At 42.7% G+C, this 17,300-nt stretch overlaps 2 protein-coding genes and 1 long non-coding RNA gene across 3 annotated transcripts; 2 read left to right on the forward strand and 1 right to left on the reverse strand.

The window, feature by feature from the left end:
* The first annotated feature begins 3,497 nt into the window (after nt 1-3,497).
* hoxd4a (homeobox D4a) lies at nt 3,498-12,339 on the forward strand. The gene is made up of 4 exons (XM_068651617.1): nt 3,498-5,036; nt 5,270-9,761; nt 10,980-11,039; nt 12,279-12,339. The coding sequence occupies exons 1-2, from the start codon at nt 4,628-4,630 to the stop codon at nt 5,566-5,568; spliced, it is 708 nt and encodes a 235-aa protein (XP_068507718.1). The 5' UTR covers nt 3,498-4,627; the 3' UTR covers nt 5,569-9,761; nt 10,980-11,039; nt 12,279-12,339.
* On the reverse strand, nt 9,336-10,807 carry LOC125973435 (uncharacterized). Its single transcript, XR_007483149.1, has 2 exons — nt 10,468-10,807; nt 9,336-9,611 (listed from the first exon to the last, which is right to left on the reverse strand). It is a non-coding gene; the product is annotated as an uncharacterized lncRNA (long non-coding RNA).
* Nucleotides 12,340-12,401: 62 nt separating the features above from the next.
* hoxd3a (homeobox D3a) lies at nt 12,402-15,289 on the forward strand. Its single transcript, XM_049727525.2, has 2 exons — nt 12,402-12,897; nt 13,759-15,289. Exons 1-2 carry the CDS (start codon nt 12,402-12,404, stop codon nt 14,499-14,501), a joined length of 1,239 nt encoding a protein of 412 aa, XP_049583482.1. The 3' UTR covers nt 14,502-15,289.
* The last annotated feature ends 2,011 nt before the right edge of the window (nt 15,290-17,300 follow it).

A 17,300-nucleotide genomic window follows, 5' to 3' on the forward strand; every position in this document is an offset into this window, starting at 1 on the left:
GTTTACTTATGGTGACATTTAGCTCAAGTGAAGGCGCAACACTGAAATCAGTTTGGCGCAATATACTTCTAGTGCTACTAGTACTACTAGTGCTAATAACAATGATAATGATAAGTGCCACGGCTATACTATTACCACCATACTCCTCCTCCTACTATTGCTACCATTACTACTAATAATAGTCAATAGCACTGATACTACTACTATTACTCTTCCTACTACTATAACTAACTAATAAAATAGTAATGAATGGTGAAGATGGTGATGATGACAATAATAAAATAAGAATGAATGCAAATTCGGATAAAAAAAATTAAAGGACATTGTTAATATTAAACTTAGGCCAACTTATATGAGGTGTCCATTTCTTGATGCATATTTGTATTATTGTACTACTACCACCACTCAGCCATCATTATTATTACTGTAACTTATTATTACTTAAATATGAAGACTATTCTAATAATTATGAGAGTTAATAAATATACATTAAAATCAGAATAAGTGGCAAAAAATACAATAAAATAATACGTTCAAAAATAATTGGAAAAAAATCTCATTACGGGCGGCATGGTGGGGCACTGGGTAGCACGTCTGCCTCGCAGTTGGGAGGGTGTGGGTTCGATTCCTCCTCCGGCCCTACCTGTGTGGAGTTTGCATGTTCTCCCCGGGCCCGCGTGAGTTTTCTCCGGGCACTCCGGTTTCCTCCCACATCCCAAAAACATGCTTGGTAGGCCGATTGAGCACTCCAAATTGTCCCTAGGTGTGAGTGCGAGTGCAAATGGTTGTTTGTCTCTGTGTGCCCTGCGATTGGCTGGGAACCGGTTCAGGGTGTCCCCCGCCTACTGCCCGTTGACGGCTGGGATAGGCTCCAGCACGCCCGCGACCCCCGTGGGGACTGAGCGGTTCAGAAAATGGATGGATGGATGGAAATCTCATTACATTATTACTATTATTTTTAGGGGTAATTAAATGAAATAGCCATTCCATAATTCATATTTGGACCCTACAACTACTATACTACTATTATAATCACTAGTGATGATTATTATTATGATATTAATGTATTGCTATTATTATTATTATTACTATTATCGTTATTATTATTATTATTATTATTATTATGATTGTTAATATAAATTAAGCAACAATACATTTAAAAATACTAGAAGGGAAATTATCCTTGGGTGCTTAAATGAGAGGTGTCTATTTCAGTGCACGCGTGTTCCAGTGGTGTCACGACAATTGTGACCTTCCTCCCTCCATCCATCCTTCCTTCCTTCCTTCCTTCCTTGTTCGCATGCTCCGCAGCCTCACAGCCATTACCGAGGAAGTGCAACTTTGGAGGGTTATTTATGGGCCCGCGCGGTCTCGTGAGTGGCTGCCAGGAAACACGTGACGCCATTAAAGTTTGCTTTATGGCCCGTGGCTTGACAAGACAAAATATAATTCGCATTGTGTATCGGCGAACGGCTCCAGATGGGCCGGAGAGGAGCGTCCGTCCGGCCGGCCGGGTGGCCAGCCGGCCGCGTGGGGCTGCGCGTCTGCCGCGGAGTTGGAGGGAGCTGGCGGTGGTGCTGATGTGTGTGCGCGCGCGCGCGCGTGTGTGTGTTGCTGGCACTGCGGTAAGACGGCGTTTTATCATTTGCTGCTTGGGCGTATGATGTCACGCACACATACCTAACGCTGTTTCCTGCGTGGAAAAGGAAAATGGGGGCGGCTGTAGCGGGGGGTTGGGAGGGGTTCGGGAGATGACGTTCTATACGTGATTCACATAGTGATTTTTTTTTCTGTTTCAAATGTGATTTAAATCCAACGTGTATTTATTTGTGTTAGTGTAGCGTCTCTAATCAGGACTTGAGTTGCATTCCAGCTTTGTTTATCTGCTACTCTTTAGCCCATTTTGGTGCGTGAATGTTCTGCGTTCTAACGAGAATAATCACATTATTGTATAAAAATAAAATAATATTTGTCACATGTGGCCTACAGCCCTAAGGGCCCGATGTGCCTAACATTAGTTCTAAAAAAAAAACAAAAACAAAAAAAACGAGAGATCTAATGCATAAAAGCGTATTTACTGCTCATTTTAAAAGCGTGCTATGTGGCATTAAAAATCCGCCTCCTATTTGAAGTTCTTGAAAGGGAGAAATCCGTGCAAGAGTGCTGAGTGAAAAGAGGCCAAGAACACTGGCTTTGAGCGTTTAGTTGAAAAACGCTGACTGTATGATTCTTTTGTGCTGCATTTCGGCTTTGACCCGTCTCAAGTGCTGGCTGGCCTGGGCAAGGTGAAAGACAGGTCAGCCTGTCTCACTACTTAATAACACATGTGTGCTATTTCTGCTGTATTTATTTTTTTTATGTTTATATTTCAACGAATTTGAAACGAATTTTGCCAAGTTAAAAACATAGGGTCTTTTCTTTTATATTCACATGCACACTTCAAATGGATGTTCTTTCTTATCATTGGAGCAACGTGACGAGAAAATCGAAGAAAAATGATCAACGCTGTTTGATATGCACAATAATTAATCAGTAGGAGTGAAAGCTTGGATGCCGAGCTGTGTAAGTAGCTGCCACTGAGCTTATAGTTAATGGCTAAAAAGGGGATTGCTCAACTTGTGCCCCCTTTGAGTTGTCAGAAGGCCTGAAAAAAAATAATTTTGGGGGGCCAACGGGTTAACTAGCCCGTGTGGAGATAAACTATAGATTTAGATGAGAAAGAATTTGTTTACACTGAAAAATAAAGGCGCTTCAGAGGCAATGTTTTCCTATGGGTTAATTTTTGGCTGTCTATTGTTTAATAGTTATTTCGATTAAAAAATAGGGCTAATAATTAAGGAGGGTATTTATAACCATTAGTTAGTTCCATATTTAGAACCTTTATTTTTTTCATTTAAAACCTGAAGGAAATGTGCCACTATTCCATAATTTCAATGCTAAATTTGAGGTGAAATAATTCATGCAAGTTGGATAAAGATTGAGTTAATCTTGAAGGATTTATTGGCATCATGTGGATAGTTTCTGTACTAAAAAAATAAAATATGACTTAAATTAGCTCCAGAAAATTGACTGTAATGCTAACATGAAGTTAAAGAGATTTGATTGATTTTTGCATTCTTAAGGTGGCAAGAGACTTGTTTTCTCCACCAATTTAAAGATTCATAAAAGGAACCAAAGTAAAAAGTGAAAGAAACTGACAAACTGTTGCATAAAATTTTCATGAAATCAGCTATATTCGGAGAAAATACTCTAACTGCAGGGAGAATAAACCAACCATTTGTTTCCCTCACTTGACAATTCTAATTGTGAGGAATGCTAAAAAGAAGCCAAAATAACCGAGCCATTATCAAACATGCAGGCAAATGGTGGAAATTGCAGGAAAACACACACGCACACACACACACACACACACACACACACACACACACGCACACACACACAGAACACACACACAGAACACACACACAGAACACACACACACACACACGGGAAGGAAGTCTTTGGGGGGGGGGGGTTCCAAATGAAGAAGTTGACATGACTCGTCTCTTGGATCGTTTCACGCATGTTGATTTGCTCTTTAGGAAAGCCTGCCGTCGTCTATATATACCCTGTAGAACCGAATTTGTGTGATGCAAGCCCAGTCACAGATTCGATTCTAGGGGAGTATATGGTCGATGAAAAGACTTCGATCTATTGACTTCCTTGCATCCTCTGGCATTTTGAGCATCATGTCTGCATGAACATTTTGGAATTGAAACGTGGAAGTTCAAATTTCAAAGCAACAAACTGATAAGATTTGAAGTTGGACGATTAAATTGAATGTTGTAAGTTTTGTTTTTATGGCAGGTGCCTGTCTCGCCTTTTCACAACAAATAATTTACTGCAGTGTTGTCATATATTGACCCCGCCCCAACTCAAAACAACTTGTTTTTGAGTGAACTAACTTAAAAACTGTCAATAAATGATATTTACAAGTTTTCCCAGCATTATTTACTGCCTTAGACCAAAATGACACGAATAGTTTTTGGGACAGTATTTGGATGCACACGCCTTCCCTGCTTTTGTTTGTGCGCCTAATGAATGATTCCCAGAGGCGGCCAATTGTTTGCGAGACATGGCAGCAGATGAAGGGATGAGATTGGTGTAACTTTTGGATGACCCCCCCCCCCCCCCCCCCCCTCCTTGACAAAGACAGTCGCCATCAATTGTCCTCACTCCGCTTGGGGCTTCTTCTTTGTCGCTTTTCAACATCACAGCACAAGCACATGAGAGCTTGGAGGCGCAGGCTTTTACATTTTTTGTATTTATCTTCCTTTTTGAGCATAATTTGAGGTATAAAGTGATTTTGTTCTATCCGGAGTGGACCTTCATTTTCTAGACGTGCACGCAAGCAGATGTTTGGAGGTTTATTTTTCCTGCAGGAGTCTAATTAGGCGCATATTTGGAGAGGATGAAATTGCTCTTTACTTGTCTGTTTACCCGTGCGAGCAGCAGCGTCACCTCCATTGGCCCGCACAGTCACATGGTCCGCTAACTTTATTCAGTTGACACCAAAGTAGGAGGGCTTTATGGAGGCAGGAAAAAAGACAACTGGAGAAAAATTAGTATTTTCTACCTTCACAAATTAATGGCCATGAGTTCGTATATGGTCAACTCCAAGTATGTGGACCCCAAATTTCCTCCCTGCGAGGAATATTCCCAGAATAACTACATCCCTGAGCAGGGCTCGGACTACTTCAACCCCTCGCAGGACGCTGACTTTCAGCACCCGGCCATCTACCCACGCGCCAACTACACGGAGCAAGCGTTCGGATGCACCACAGTGCAAGAGTCTCCGCTGCAGCCGCGGGGTCACGTCCAAGATAGAGCCGGACAACCGAGCCCGTACGGCGCGCAGACGGAGCCGGGCGACTCGGTTCATGTGGCCGGAGCCAGGACGTGTTCAGGCCAGGAGAACTCCAAGAGTCCAAACGGGATCCAAGCGAAGCAGCCCGCGGTAGTTTATCCCTGGATGAAGAAAGTGCACGTCACCACGGGTAAGCGCGCTTTGGAAATCACCCGGTGTGATGTTTATGGGAGCGTTTGAAAGGCCTTGCCAATTACACGAGTCGTAAATTTGATAGCTGGAGGGGGGGCGAAACAGGCCGCGAAACAAGAGAGCCTAAAAACCCCAAGGGTGGTTGCAAGTGCGTTATTTTTGCGCGCAAAATAATACAAATATGATCCCACTTTTCATACTTCTTAAATAATATATATATTTTCCTTACAGTCAATCCGGATTACACCGGTTCCGAGCCCAAACGCTCAAGGACGGCTTACACGCGCCAGCAAGTTCTGGAGCTGGAAAAAGAGTTCCATTTTAATCGCTACCTGACCAGAAGGCGCCGGATTGAGATCGCTCACACGCTTTGTCTGTCAGAGAGACAGATCAAAATTTGGTTCCAGAATCGAAGGATGAAATGGAAGAAGGACCACAAACTGCCCAACACCAAAGGCAGGTCGGTGCCGACCCACGGCCACCTGCAAAGCCTCCACAAGGACAACAGTACTGACATCACGTCTTTATAAACCAAGACAAATTCATTTGCATCTGACTTTTTTTTTTTTTTTGCATGGACTGAAGTCGTTTTTTGAGCTTTTTTAATTTAACAACAAAAAATCAGTGTTGTCCTGAACCTGAGACTTAAAAAAAAAAAAAAAAAAAAAAAAAAGCAAATCAATCAGTATTTTGCCGGAGAGGTTCGACACACTTCCTGCATATGGCGCCACGAATTCAAGCATTATTTTAAAAATATTTTTTATTTTTGGGGGTTGGGGGGGGGGGGGGGGCTCTGTGGATTTAAGAATGTCGTCTCTCGTGAGTTCACGCTGGCTTAAAGTCTTAAGTAGCTTTATTTCGCACAGGGAGCCCATTCGTTCAAATTACACACATGCAAGAAAAAAAAGCGCCTCTCACAAACGCGCAATACACTTGAAGGAAAATCGCAAGCAGGAAAACAAATCTCGTTTTTATATATATCGCTCGTCTTCGTTGCTTGTTTGTTTTAACTTATTTTGTACTATAAACGTTTTGTTTTCTTTGAAAAGAACATTCCTTACAAATAGCCATTATTACGTTTCTTTGTTGATATGTTCCTATCTGCCAAGCCGATTTCGTTTTCAAAATCTTCCCGCATGACATCGAGTTTGTTTGAAATTTAGGAGAATGTTGAATTTTATTTATTTGCGGTTTAAAGTGGACGTTTTCGTACAGCGCACACACGATGAAATGAATGATATGTAATCTTTTACAAATTACACATTTGTGCATGGCTTTATGTCGTCTTAGTTTAATGTGAGAATGTATTTTGTCTTTAGTTACACAAAGAAGTGGGGGTGACAAGCCAGATTAAAAAAAAAAAAAAAGACCGTTTTTTTTTTTCCTTCTTGGTTTTGTTTTAAACCCGTCATTGTCTGAAGACAAGAGAAGGCCTAGAAGCTGTCCCAGCTCATGGAGGTCTTGCCGGGGAGGTATTTGAGGCGAAGGTCGGTTGGCAGGTTCATCCAGGGGACACGCTCAAGCCGCAAGGGATGACCCCGACACCCCCTGACCCGGCAGGACGAGCTGCATTTTCTCCCTTTTCGCCCTCACAAACAACTCCGCGAAGCATCCAAAGCAAATCGGTGCGTGATTTCTACAACGGAGTTCTTAACTACCCCACACAAAAAAAAGACCTCCGATGTTCTCTTGCAGGCGTCATTGTTAATGCAATGTCTTTTACTGGTCTTATTTTTGTACATGCTTTCTACTTTGTATTTGTGCACCGGGATGTGAGATGTATATTGGAAACAAATAAAGATTTCTACTGATTATGCATTTAAATGATGGCAGACAAGTGTCTGATTTCAGTCAACCGCGATTCAATCATTCAAATGAAAAAATTGTATAAAAAAAAGAAAAGAAAAGAAAAGAAAAGAATAATAACAATGATGAGTAAAATGCGTTTCGGCACTGCTTAAAAAACAATATTTAGTGTTTTTCTTTTATTATTTTTGTTACATTTTGACGCCCGAGGTGCCACATGCAGGGGCGCTTTTGGAAAACATCGGCCAAATGTGCGCCTTTTGGCTCGTCTTCTTTTACGCATCAATTTACCCGTAACGTTGTCGGTTTCACGAAAAGCACAGAATGCACATATTGTATAGAATAAATACTCGTACATTTAACACAACAGGGACGTATTATTTTCTTTTTTTACGCGGGTCAATAGTCTTAACTTCTCTACTGTTCCTAAATTATTGGCATTGTCCTCATTTCTCTATTGTCTCCTTTCTTTTTTTTTTCTAAATGCAAACGCAGTCTTGTAAGGCAGTCAGCACACACACAAAAATCACAATACAAAACTTCAATGGCAGAAAATGTCAGGTGGCAGTGATACGTTCGTCTGAAGTGAAAATATCAGATTCGATTTGAGGGGGCTGAAATTTGAATTTTACCCAGCGAACTGCATTTAAAAATACATGACTTGTATTTTTTTTCCATGAGAGGGAGGGGGTTGAACAATAATTTAAGTTGGAACAAGTTCAAAATATAAACTATTGATATTCATAACGACAAGTATAACAAAAAACAAAAAGTTGTTTGCTCCAAAACAATTTACTATTTTTTACTAATATTTTAACGTCAGGGGAGGAATACAAGACAATTATCACATTAAAATAAATTAAAATATTTTTTTAAACCGCCCAACTCAAAATTGTATCAAAGTATGCTACCTTGAAATTTTGGGAAAAATCAACAACAACAAAAAGCGTGCGCGGAAACCACCATTTTCAAATTTACGCATGCATGTGCACTCTAATGAAGGCATCCATTGCATGCCAGGTTGGGAGTTGGAGAAAAATCTACAATTAAAAATAAATGTATTAATATCAATTGATTGCTATGTGCTTTTATCCAAGCGGTGGTTTTTGAAACACGGTTTGATTTGATTTTAAGTGGGACACGAGTATTTGCTTCAGTGAAATCCTCAGCATGATTTCAAATGGCACCACTAGGAAAAGACCTCACACCTTGTTGAAGCTCATATCACACAAAAGGCCTCGAATAAGACATGTGGAATCTCAACTACCTACCCCCCCCCCCCCACACACACACACACACACTCTCCCGTATGTCTCCAAATCAAATCAAATTGATGTCCTTGAACGCATCACACCATCTATACGATAGTCGGATGGATGGATGCAAGGCACCCCCCCCCCCCCCCATTAGTATTCGCATATGATTGTATGAGAAAAGTGTGTGATTGGACTACACGTGTTGGGGTGAGCTTCCGCGCTGACCTACATGTGCGAGCACCAATAAATGGCAGCCATAGGCGCCGTGCCACTTCCAATGACAGCCGCATGCGCCAAGGCTGCTTCCCCGCTGCCGCTTCTCCCCATCCGGCCATATTTGAGTCTTCTCCCCTCTCCCTCCGCCTTCTTTCCTTCTTGACAACAACAGCACGTCGTCTTTTTTTGGGGGGTAGCATTCGCAGAAAAATCCACGCCGACAGCATCTCTCCGGAAGCTTGCTTTCCCCCCCTTTCTGGTCTCAGATCACGTGACCGGCCCGATAATTAATGCAGCTCCCCGTTGCCCCCCTCGAAGCTCGGCGTCGTCATTAATCGCGAGGACTCTATCTAGACTTGAAAAACTGAAAAGATCTTCCTAAGGAGAAAGTGGGGTGCATGGGGGGAACAATAATAGCTTCTAAGCAGCACAGCAGCGTCAGGAGCGACACATCCGAACCGATGGATGCTCGGGTAGGTCCGATTATTTACTGCATCTTGCCTGGCCACTTATTTCGCATTTGTGGATGTGCATGCTCACCGCGGATGCTCAAATTCATTTGCCACGAATTCAATTTTAAAAATGTGTATAAATGGAACTTTGACACTTATGCATGCGTTGTAAAACACCCCCCAGTAATTCCTGAAAGGTTGCGAGGGAGGGAGGGAGGGGAGGAGGGGAGTAGGTGTGGGGGGACGCGAAAACTGTAAATCTTTCACTTTTATGACCCTGTGAACATATGCTGAATCTTTTTCTTCACAGCAAGCACAAAAGCCTTCCGAACCTTTCTCGTGACAAATGCTCGCTCATTGCTTGTGTTATTGAAAGACGCGCTTGCCTGTCAATGCTGAAGAACAATGGCCTTATACCTTGCCTAATGCCATACGTGTAAAATTAGTCGTGTGGCAAGAAATGTTTGCAAGATTTTTGTGAATGGAACCAATCTGAACGCAGCCCTTTTGTCCAAATGGATCGGTGAGGTGGAGGAAGAACAAATCACGTGGACAAATATGCTCGCATCTTGCAGGGCAGTGCCTTTATTTGTCATCATAAAGCTCCCCCCCTCCTCCCCAAACCAAATATTCTACTGTTTAGCTCCCAAATCTACACGGGGGCCATACACTCGAATTCCTGCTATTTCATTTGCTGATTGATTGCTAGCAAGGTTTTTTTCCCCTTCTCTCCTCTCCTTGCTGTGCAGAAATAAGGATATACCCTATGTTGGCTTTTTATTGGTAGCTGAGTCCTCGCTGCACTCTTTCGGGAATACTGTCTCCACCGGTGTATGGAAATGTCTGCAAAAGAGCAAGATCGAGTTTAGGACAGCATTGTGTGCACACAAAAGGCGAGCTGAAGGATTTATTCGACAAGGAGTCGCGGAAAGCGAGCTCGCGTTGGCTTTTTTTTTTTTTTTTTGTTACTGTAAATGATGAATTGACGCACAGGTAAGCAGCTGCATGGCGCAAAGCAACCTTTAAGCAGGTTAATTTGATGCAAGCGTGATTTATTCCACGCGGAGGACGCTCGTTAAAGCGCTCGCGGATGCAGCGGATGCAGAGCCCCACTAAAAAAAAGGAAGCTTCTTATTTTTTGGAAGAGGAAAAGCCAAATATGATGGAGACGGAACCCGGTGCACTTTTCAGCTCATTTCCACGCGAGCCAGCGCGAAGGGAAAAGTAGAAGGCACTTTTCTTCTTTTTGACTCCCGGATCGTAAATCACATTAATTTGTTGTCTTATCGTCACAATGGCGTTCGGCGTGATTTATGTGGTTTGAGCCGCGCGGCTTTGTTAAAAAAAAAAAAAAAAAACCTCAAATTGTGTGTGAGGATTCGCAGACAAAGGAAAAGCATTTCGATTTTTGCGCCGTTTTCACATTTTCTGTCGTCTTTTTATTTTAAAATGTCCATATTATAATTTATTAATTCTTATTCTCGCATTAAGGACATCTTAAACGTCTTAATAATCATTTATTTTAACAGTAGCTTCATATTCCAAATTAAAAGGAAATATTTAACTTCACCAAATGTATTGTAATTCACCAAAACACTCGGGACTAATTTCAATATTTTTTCCTTTTCTTCTCGCAACTCCATCGTGGAGATAATAAGTGTCTACATGGAGTCGGCTCCATTGTGTGGAGCAAACTTACCGTAGCAGCGCGTAGGCGAGGAACACTGCGCCTTGAATAGGCGAGCATGTCTGCTACTCGTCGCCCAGTGGGCCCCGAGCACTCGAGCGGCTCTATATCGACCCGCTTTTACAAATAATTCCACATTCGAGCCGTCTTTTAGCCGTTCCTACCCATAGCAAGGTCGAATTTCTTGACATCAGTGTGCGCTTGTGGAGCGACGTTGGAGTTTGCGGCATTTTGGGCTTCTACTTCAAGCTTTTAAAACCGTTCCTCGTTGTTCATTAAACGTCGACTTAAAAGCCGCATGACCCAAAAGGTCAGGTAAAAACTGCTTATGACTGCTAAATATCGTCTTTGTTTAAAGTGCACATGTAGGACTTTCTTTTGGGGGGGTCTTAAATGCATCACGTGACACACTGCTTTTTGAAAAAAACAAGAGGTTTTAAAAAAAAAATGTAATTGCGCGTCCAATTTTTTAGATCATACAATATGCGATATTGAGACAGTGAGAAAATATTTATATTTTACAGGTGGAGTTGGGTACGATGCTGAATGTTTAAAGGACGTCACACACATTTGCGCAGATTTTGGTGAGTAACACACACACACACAGTAAACAAAGCCTTTTGTTGTTGTTGTTGTTTTTGCCCCAACATAAAGTGAACCTTCAGTGACCTAAACAGACACGCGGCATGGAAATGTCATTATATTCACCTCCTAAATCCGAAGAGCTGCAACGCACAAAATGTACAGTAAAAATGTAAAAATTGAACGATGAGTAGTCCATTTAAAATATATATATTTGCGTAAATCTTCTCGCTGGCGAACAGAGGACTAATTGTGCAGCACTGCAAGCAACGGGCCCGCTTTTATCAGAGCAGCTCGGCACCATATGAAATTCTTTCGCTTGCCTTCCACCTACGCTTGGTTGTTTTGCACTTGTAGTGGAGTGCAAAGTGTGTGTGCGAGCGTGTGTGGTGTGTTTTTGCTCTGCGTGTACGACGCGCACATTTGCGCTCATAAATTTTGCCGCGGCGCTCTCACAGTGACAGGTGCAATTGTTATGCAGCACGACGAGCGGCACCACCAACGTACACTATACACAGTCTGCTTTTGATATTTACGAGGCGATTTTTAGGACGCCGATTATTACCTGAACGCCTGTGCAAAATGTTGCTTAATTCTTTACAATATTTGGACATTAAAATGTTCTTAAATATTAACACAGAGTTTATATTCGCAGGGAAATTTGTAGGCAAGGCAAAATATATATATATTAACGTGCAGGAGAAAGGGAAGGCGGTACAAAAAATATTTTATGGGTTAGTGCAAAATATTACAACCAAGACGCTAAAATTGAAATAAAGCTCTGCACTGCTTCGACTGTTATGTATTCAATTGTATTAGATTATGCAAGGTGTGTAGAGACAAGACAAATGATCATATGAAATTGTGCCAACCACGCCCACATGAACGACCTATTATACCCTCCCACGCACATACATTTCATTTATTAATATTAACAGATTATTTGGGTGATCCATGTGAGTGTGAGCGTCTTTCCATCTTCTCCACGACGCGCTTTGTCAGAGCTTGTGATTAGTGAAAAGGCTATTGTGTGCTGCCGTGTCAAATGCTGATTCAGCGTCACACCAAAGCCCCACAGAGAGTCTTTTTGAGTCCAAGTTAAATTTTAACTGTTTTGTGTGTGTGCGTGGAGGGAGGGGGGGGGGGGGGGGAACTGGTGCTGCAATGTGCTGTGCATCAGAGAGATTGGGAACTATATGATTTTTAACCTAAAAATGTGTTTCATATTTTGGGATGTGTAGGTGACAGACTGGAGGCAAAGTGGGGGAGGCCAATCACGTGAAAAAAAAAAAATCACAAGCACCGCCACTGATGCCATTGGAGAGACGCTGCCTGCTTGATTGTCTTTGAGCGAGCCAACAAAAATGCAGAAAGCAACATACTACGACAACTCGGGACTCTTCGGGGGTTACACGTACCCCAAGGCTGACTCGTACAACTACGCGCACCAGTCCTACCCCGCGGCAAACATCGATGCGGACTACCAGGGCTCCGTGTGTCCCATCCAGACCCCCTCCGGCAGGCCGCTGACCCTCAAGGAGAGTGACTTAAATGGGGACTGCATGCGGCAAAGCAACAGCAGTGCTGGCAGCAGCCAAAGCAACAATAGCACCAATAGCAACAGCAGCAGCCAAGCGTCCAATGCCGGGGAGCAGCAGCAGCAACAGCAGCAGCAGCCACAGCAGGCCGGAGCCCCGCTGCCACCCTCGCCCGGCTCCAACGGCAACGCACCCCAGAAGAAGAAGTCTCCGGCGGGGAGCAACAACGCGTCGCCCGCCCTGACCAAGCAGATTTTCCCATGGATGAAGGAGACCCGGCAGAACGCCAAGCAGAAGACGAATAACAACTGCCCAGCTGCTGGTATGATGGAAATGCTTGTGCATATTGTGGCACTCTCGCCAAGTAATAATGCAGGCGAGAGGTGTCAAACGTAAGGCCCGGGGGTGGAGGGGGTGGGGGCTGGTGGGTGGATAAGGCCCGTGGCATCATCATGTGGGTCTAATTCATGTTATTTTTTTGCTATACAAATGTGTGCCAAACGTTAACTCCACTTTTAATAACATTGAGATACTAAAAACATTTAACCCTTTTTTCTAATTAAATGAACAATATTCCTTGCATGGAGTGATTGATTTGCTGTCTATCCACTTTTTTTTCCAGACAGATACTTTTGCCAGTACCCAATTGTTGACTTATAGATACTGATACCAAGTACCGATACTACTAGTACTTTTTATCTTTTCAAAAAACAGTGAAGAATTATTTTGAATAAAGACGTATATTTACCACTATAGCGTTTTTCCTCATAAGAAATTAATGACAGTTTTCTTTTATTCTCATTTCTAATTTCTACACTGAAATAAGGTTGGTAGGTAACGAATTTGTTAATAATTATATTGTTTTTATTTCCACCCCATTATAAAAGAAAACAGGGCAATATTTCAATTTGACAAAGAAAACCAAGCTTAGTTGATTCTGATTCAGTTACTGGTTGGGTCAGTTACATATGAGATAATAGGCAAAACTATTTTCCAAAGAGCAGGTGCTTGCTCATTTGATTTGTGTTGATTAATTGTTGCACTCATTTAACCTCGATGGTGCTTTAACTGCACCTAATCACCTATATTGCTATAGAACCTTTATTAATACCATGAATTGATTTATGGTTTCACAATCTTCCACTTGGACACATGGTAAAAAAATTCATTTTGTTTTTCTCAGGCGAGGTGAGCGACGAAAAGAGTCCGACTGGGCCGGCTTCCAAGCGGGTCCGAACTGCGTACACCAGCGCGCAGCTAGTGGAACTGGAGAAGGAGTTCCACTTCAACCGCTACCTCTGCCGCCCACGCAGAGTGGAGATGGCCAACCTGCTGAACCTGACCGAGCGCCAGATCAAGATCTGGTTCCAGAACAGGAGGATGAAGTACAAAAAGGATCAAAAGTCCAAAGGGATCGCGCACTCGCCCCTGGGGCACTCCCCGGATAGAAGCCCGCCGCTTACCGGCGCTAATCACATGGGCTACTCCGGCCAACTGGGTAACTCGCTGGGCTACGACGCACCGTCTCCTCCGCCCTTCGCCAAGCCCCAGCAGAACATGTACGGCTTGGCCGCTTACACGGCCCCGCTGGGCGGCTGCATGCCGCAGCAGAAGCGCTACCAGAACGCCGAGTACGAGCACCACGGCATGCAGAGCGGCGCCACCTTCGCCGGCGCTAACCTGCAGGGCAGCCCCGTGTACGTGGGCGGGAACTTTGTGGATTCCATGCCGGCGTCGGGCCCCGTGTTCAACCTGGGCCACCTTCCCCACCCGTCGTCCACCAGCGTAGACTACAGCTGCGCCGCCCAGATCCCGGGGAACCACCACCACGGACCCTGTGACCCCCACCCCACCTACACGGACCTCACCTCGCACCAAGCCACTCAGGGAAGGATTCAGGAAGCGCCCAAACTCACGCACTTGTAATAGAAGTGTGGATCTGTCTGAGTGTGTGCCAATATTACGTCGCGCTCTTTTTATTACCTCATTCTTCGAATAAGTCCGAGCGAGTCGTTGTGCATTATTATCATCACAGTATTGATATGACGATTATTGTGTATTTTTTTTTTTGTTAAATAATCCTCTCACGTTATTGGACACGTGGGGGTGGATGTCTGAGAGTTCTTGTTTTTTTCTAAATATATACATATATAAAGTGCAATGCGCATTTTGGACTGAATATTTGACTTGAAGTAGATGATGAACGTAGAAACTCATCAGTAGTGAGAAGGACTTTTAGTCCCGTTTTTTGTCTCTTTTGTCAGGATCTCATCCTCATCATCGAATTTATTTATTTTCATGATTATTGAATAATCGTTTTCGGGCTCTTATCTATTTATTATTTAATGATTGCACATTATTTATCGTTTATAAGCGAGTATTTATACGTGTTTTTCTTTTTGTAACATTGGACAGATCAGTGCACTTGATGGCAAAACAGGGTTGTTGAAAAAAAAATCTAATTGTATATCGGGGACAAATGGGGCATTTTATAGTGTATAAGCACCATTACGTGTCCATGGTTAATCTTGTGTGGAATCTTAAGCAAAATCGTAGACTATCGAAGTATCAAATATTGTACACACCAGCATGTCATTTTGGTTTTTCTACTCATTGTCTCCTGTCGTTACTCATCAAATTACCAGACCCCGACGATATTGAAATGTTCTATTTTATTGTGTTGGACATTTTGTAAATAAAGTGCTCAAACTTGACTGTTTTATTTCCACGAGGCGTCGTGTGTTGTTTTTCATTGTGAATATGAATAGAATGTCCATGCCTTGTTGAGTTTGCCGACTACCAGGAGGCCAATTGAGCGCCGCTGGACTTTGCAAACAAGGAGAAGCGGATCGATACATTAGACACCAGCATAGCCAACGTATAAAGTGCATTTCTGCGAAATAGAAAAGGCCCCGGAGATTATTGACGTTTTATTATTTTTTACGACACCGAGCGTCTGATTATTACTAAGAAGAGAATGAGCTCCATCCTTTTATTGATCGGGTGGATTTAAAAAAAAAGAAATATCCAATGTATCGACGCGCAAGAAAGGGAAAGTGCATGCGTGTGCGTGTTTTAATGTGTATGCACGCGTGCACGAAGGGGGGAGAGAGAGGGAGGGAGGGAGGGAGCGAGCGAGCAGTTCATCCTTTATTGCTCCTGGAGAGCCATTTCAAAGCTCATTAATCAAAAACTCGTCGCTTTCGACTCCTCGCTGATTCCTCCTCCTCGCCAACAAAGCATCTGCATTCCAAATCCAAGAAACACACTTCAAACCGTGCGGGCTAATCTTGAATGGGGGGAGGCCATAAACACGCTGCGTGCAAGTTGTCCTCTCAAATGTTGCTTTGAATTCATCTCCAAATCCGTTCCACCAAGACTAAACATTTGGTTACTGAAGCCAAAACTATAGTCATGCTGGGAAAATATCTAAAAGTAAAACAAAAAGTATTATGTATAGTCCATTAAAAAGATATAGTGCAGTGATTTGCAAACTTTTTTTCACCAAGTGCGACCTCCAAAATATCTTAATGATTAACATAAAACAGTAGTGTAGCAGGCACCAGTGTTGATTAAAAAGAAGATAGAATTATACCTAAATAATAATTCTGAAAGATTAAATGCAAAGAAAAGTGATGGCCTACATTTGCAGTCAAATGGATAAACAATTTTTACAAACAAATGGCTTAAAAAGAACTTTTAGAGTGTGTCCTGTCAGTTATATATGATTCAAAATTCAAAACTAGTATGAACGCGCCATCTAAACAAATCAAAATCTATAAATATAAACCCATCTCGAGAAAAGTGAAGCGCGCCCCGGGCTGGTGCTGTGACCCTGATTGGAGCTCAAGTCGCGCATGCGCAGTGGGTGGACACTGACATGGGGTCCTCAGTGCTGTGGCGTCGCCTACATGTCCACGAGCAGCCACGAGTAACGTTTGTGTTGATATTCCACGGACTCCAATGATCTCAAGGAGAAATTAAACGCGACAAAGATGAAATTTGAAGGAGAGAGGAACGCGCAATTGGTCTGCAGGAAGATCTCGCGATACTTCCGGCTACATCCATCTCCATCCCGTCAAGAGGAATCATGTTTGTTTCGCTGAGTGGAATATGGACACACTGCAGAAGTACTTTTGAAACAAACAGTTGCTTGAAAAAATCCTCCATAGACCTTTTTTAATAGACAAAGGCAGTCTTACACTTTTATTTTTGCGGCTGGTGACAACGGGAGTTGCGGGTAAGGTTGCTCAAGAACTAATTTACGACTGAAAATGGAACTCGCTGAATGACGCCCCCCCATTGCCACCGCATCAACAAAAGCGACATTGTTTAGGTTTAAAGTAAAGCCCCCTGAAAGTCTTCTTTGCTTTTGGGACTGATGCTGTGCACGAGATTTGAAGCTGAAATCTAAAGCAGGATGGACAAAATATTTACTCAAATCGTTCATTTTCTTTGAAACCTTACCACCCTTACAGTCAAAACGCTATTTAAATGTGAATAATCTAAGATGACCTCTAATCAACTTTAATTCTGTGGCGAAAGTTGTACCATGTATTATATCTCTGGTTGCAATAAAATACTTGAAATACTTGTGTTTTTCATCAGCACTAAAATTGGATACCACAGATGTGATGTACTGATTTGAAAAGCATACATTTATGATGTTGTCAGACTGGAAAGGCTGCATACTATAAAAAGAACACAAGCTTTGAGACACCTGAC

This window comes from Syngnathus scovelli, chromosome 8 (genome assembly GCF_024217435.2).
Source record: "Syngnathus scovelli strain Florida chromosome 8, RoL_Ssco_1.2, whole genome shotgun sequence".
Lineage (NCBI taxonomy): Eukaryota > Metazoa > Chordata > Actinopteri > Syngnathiformes > Syngnathidae > Syngnathus > Syngnathus scovelli.

Coding starts and splice junctions, on each gene's coding strand:
- hoxd4a (XM_068651617.1), top strand. CDS start 4,628: ATGGCCATGAGTTCGTATATGGTCAACTCCAAGTATGTGGACCCCAAA. Junction 5,037..5,269: donor GAAAGTGCACGTCACCACGG/GTAAGCGCGCTT, acceptor TTTTCCTTACAG/TCAATCCGGATTACACCGGT.
- hoxd3a (XM_049727525.2), top strand. CDS start 12,402: ATGCAGAAAGCAACATACTACGACAACTCGGGACTCTTCGGGGGTTAC. Junction 12,898..13,758: donor TAACAACTGCCCAGCTGCTG/GTATGATGGAAA, acceptor TGTTTTTCTCAG/GCGAGGTGAGCGACGAAAAG.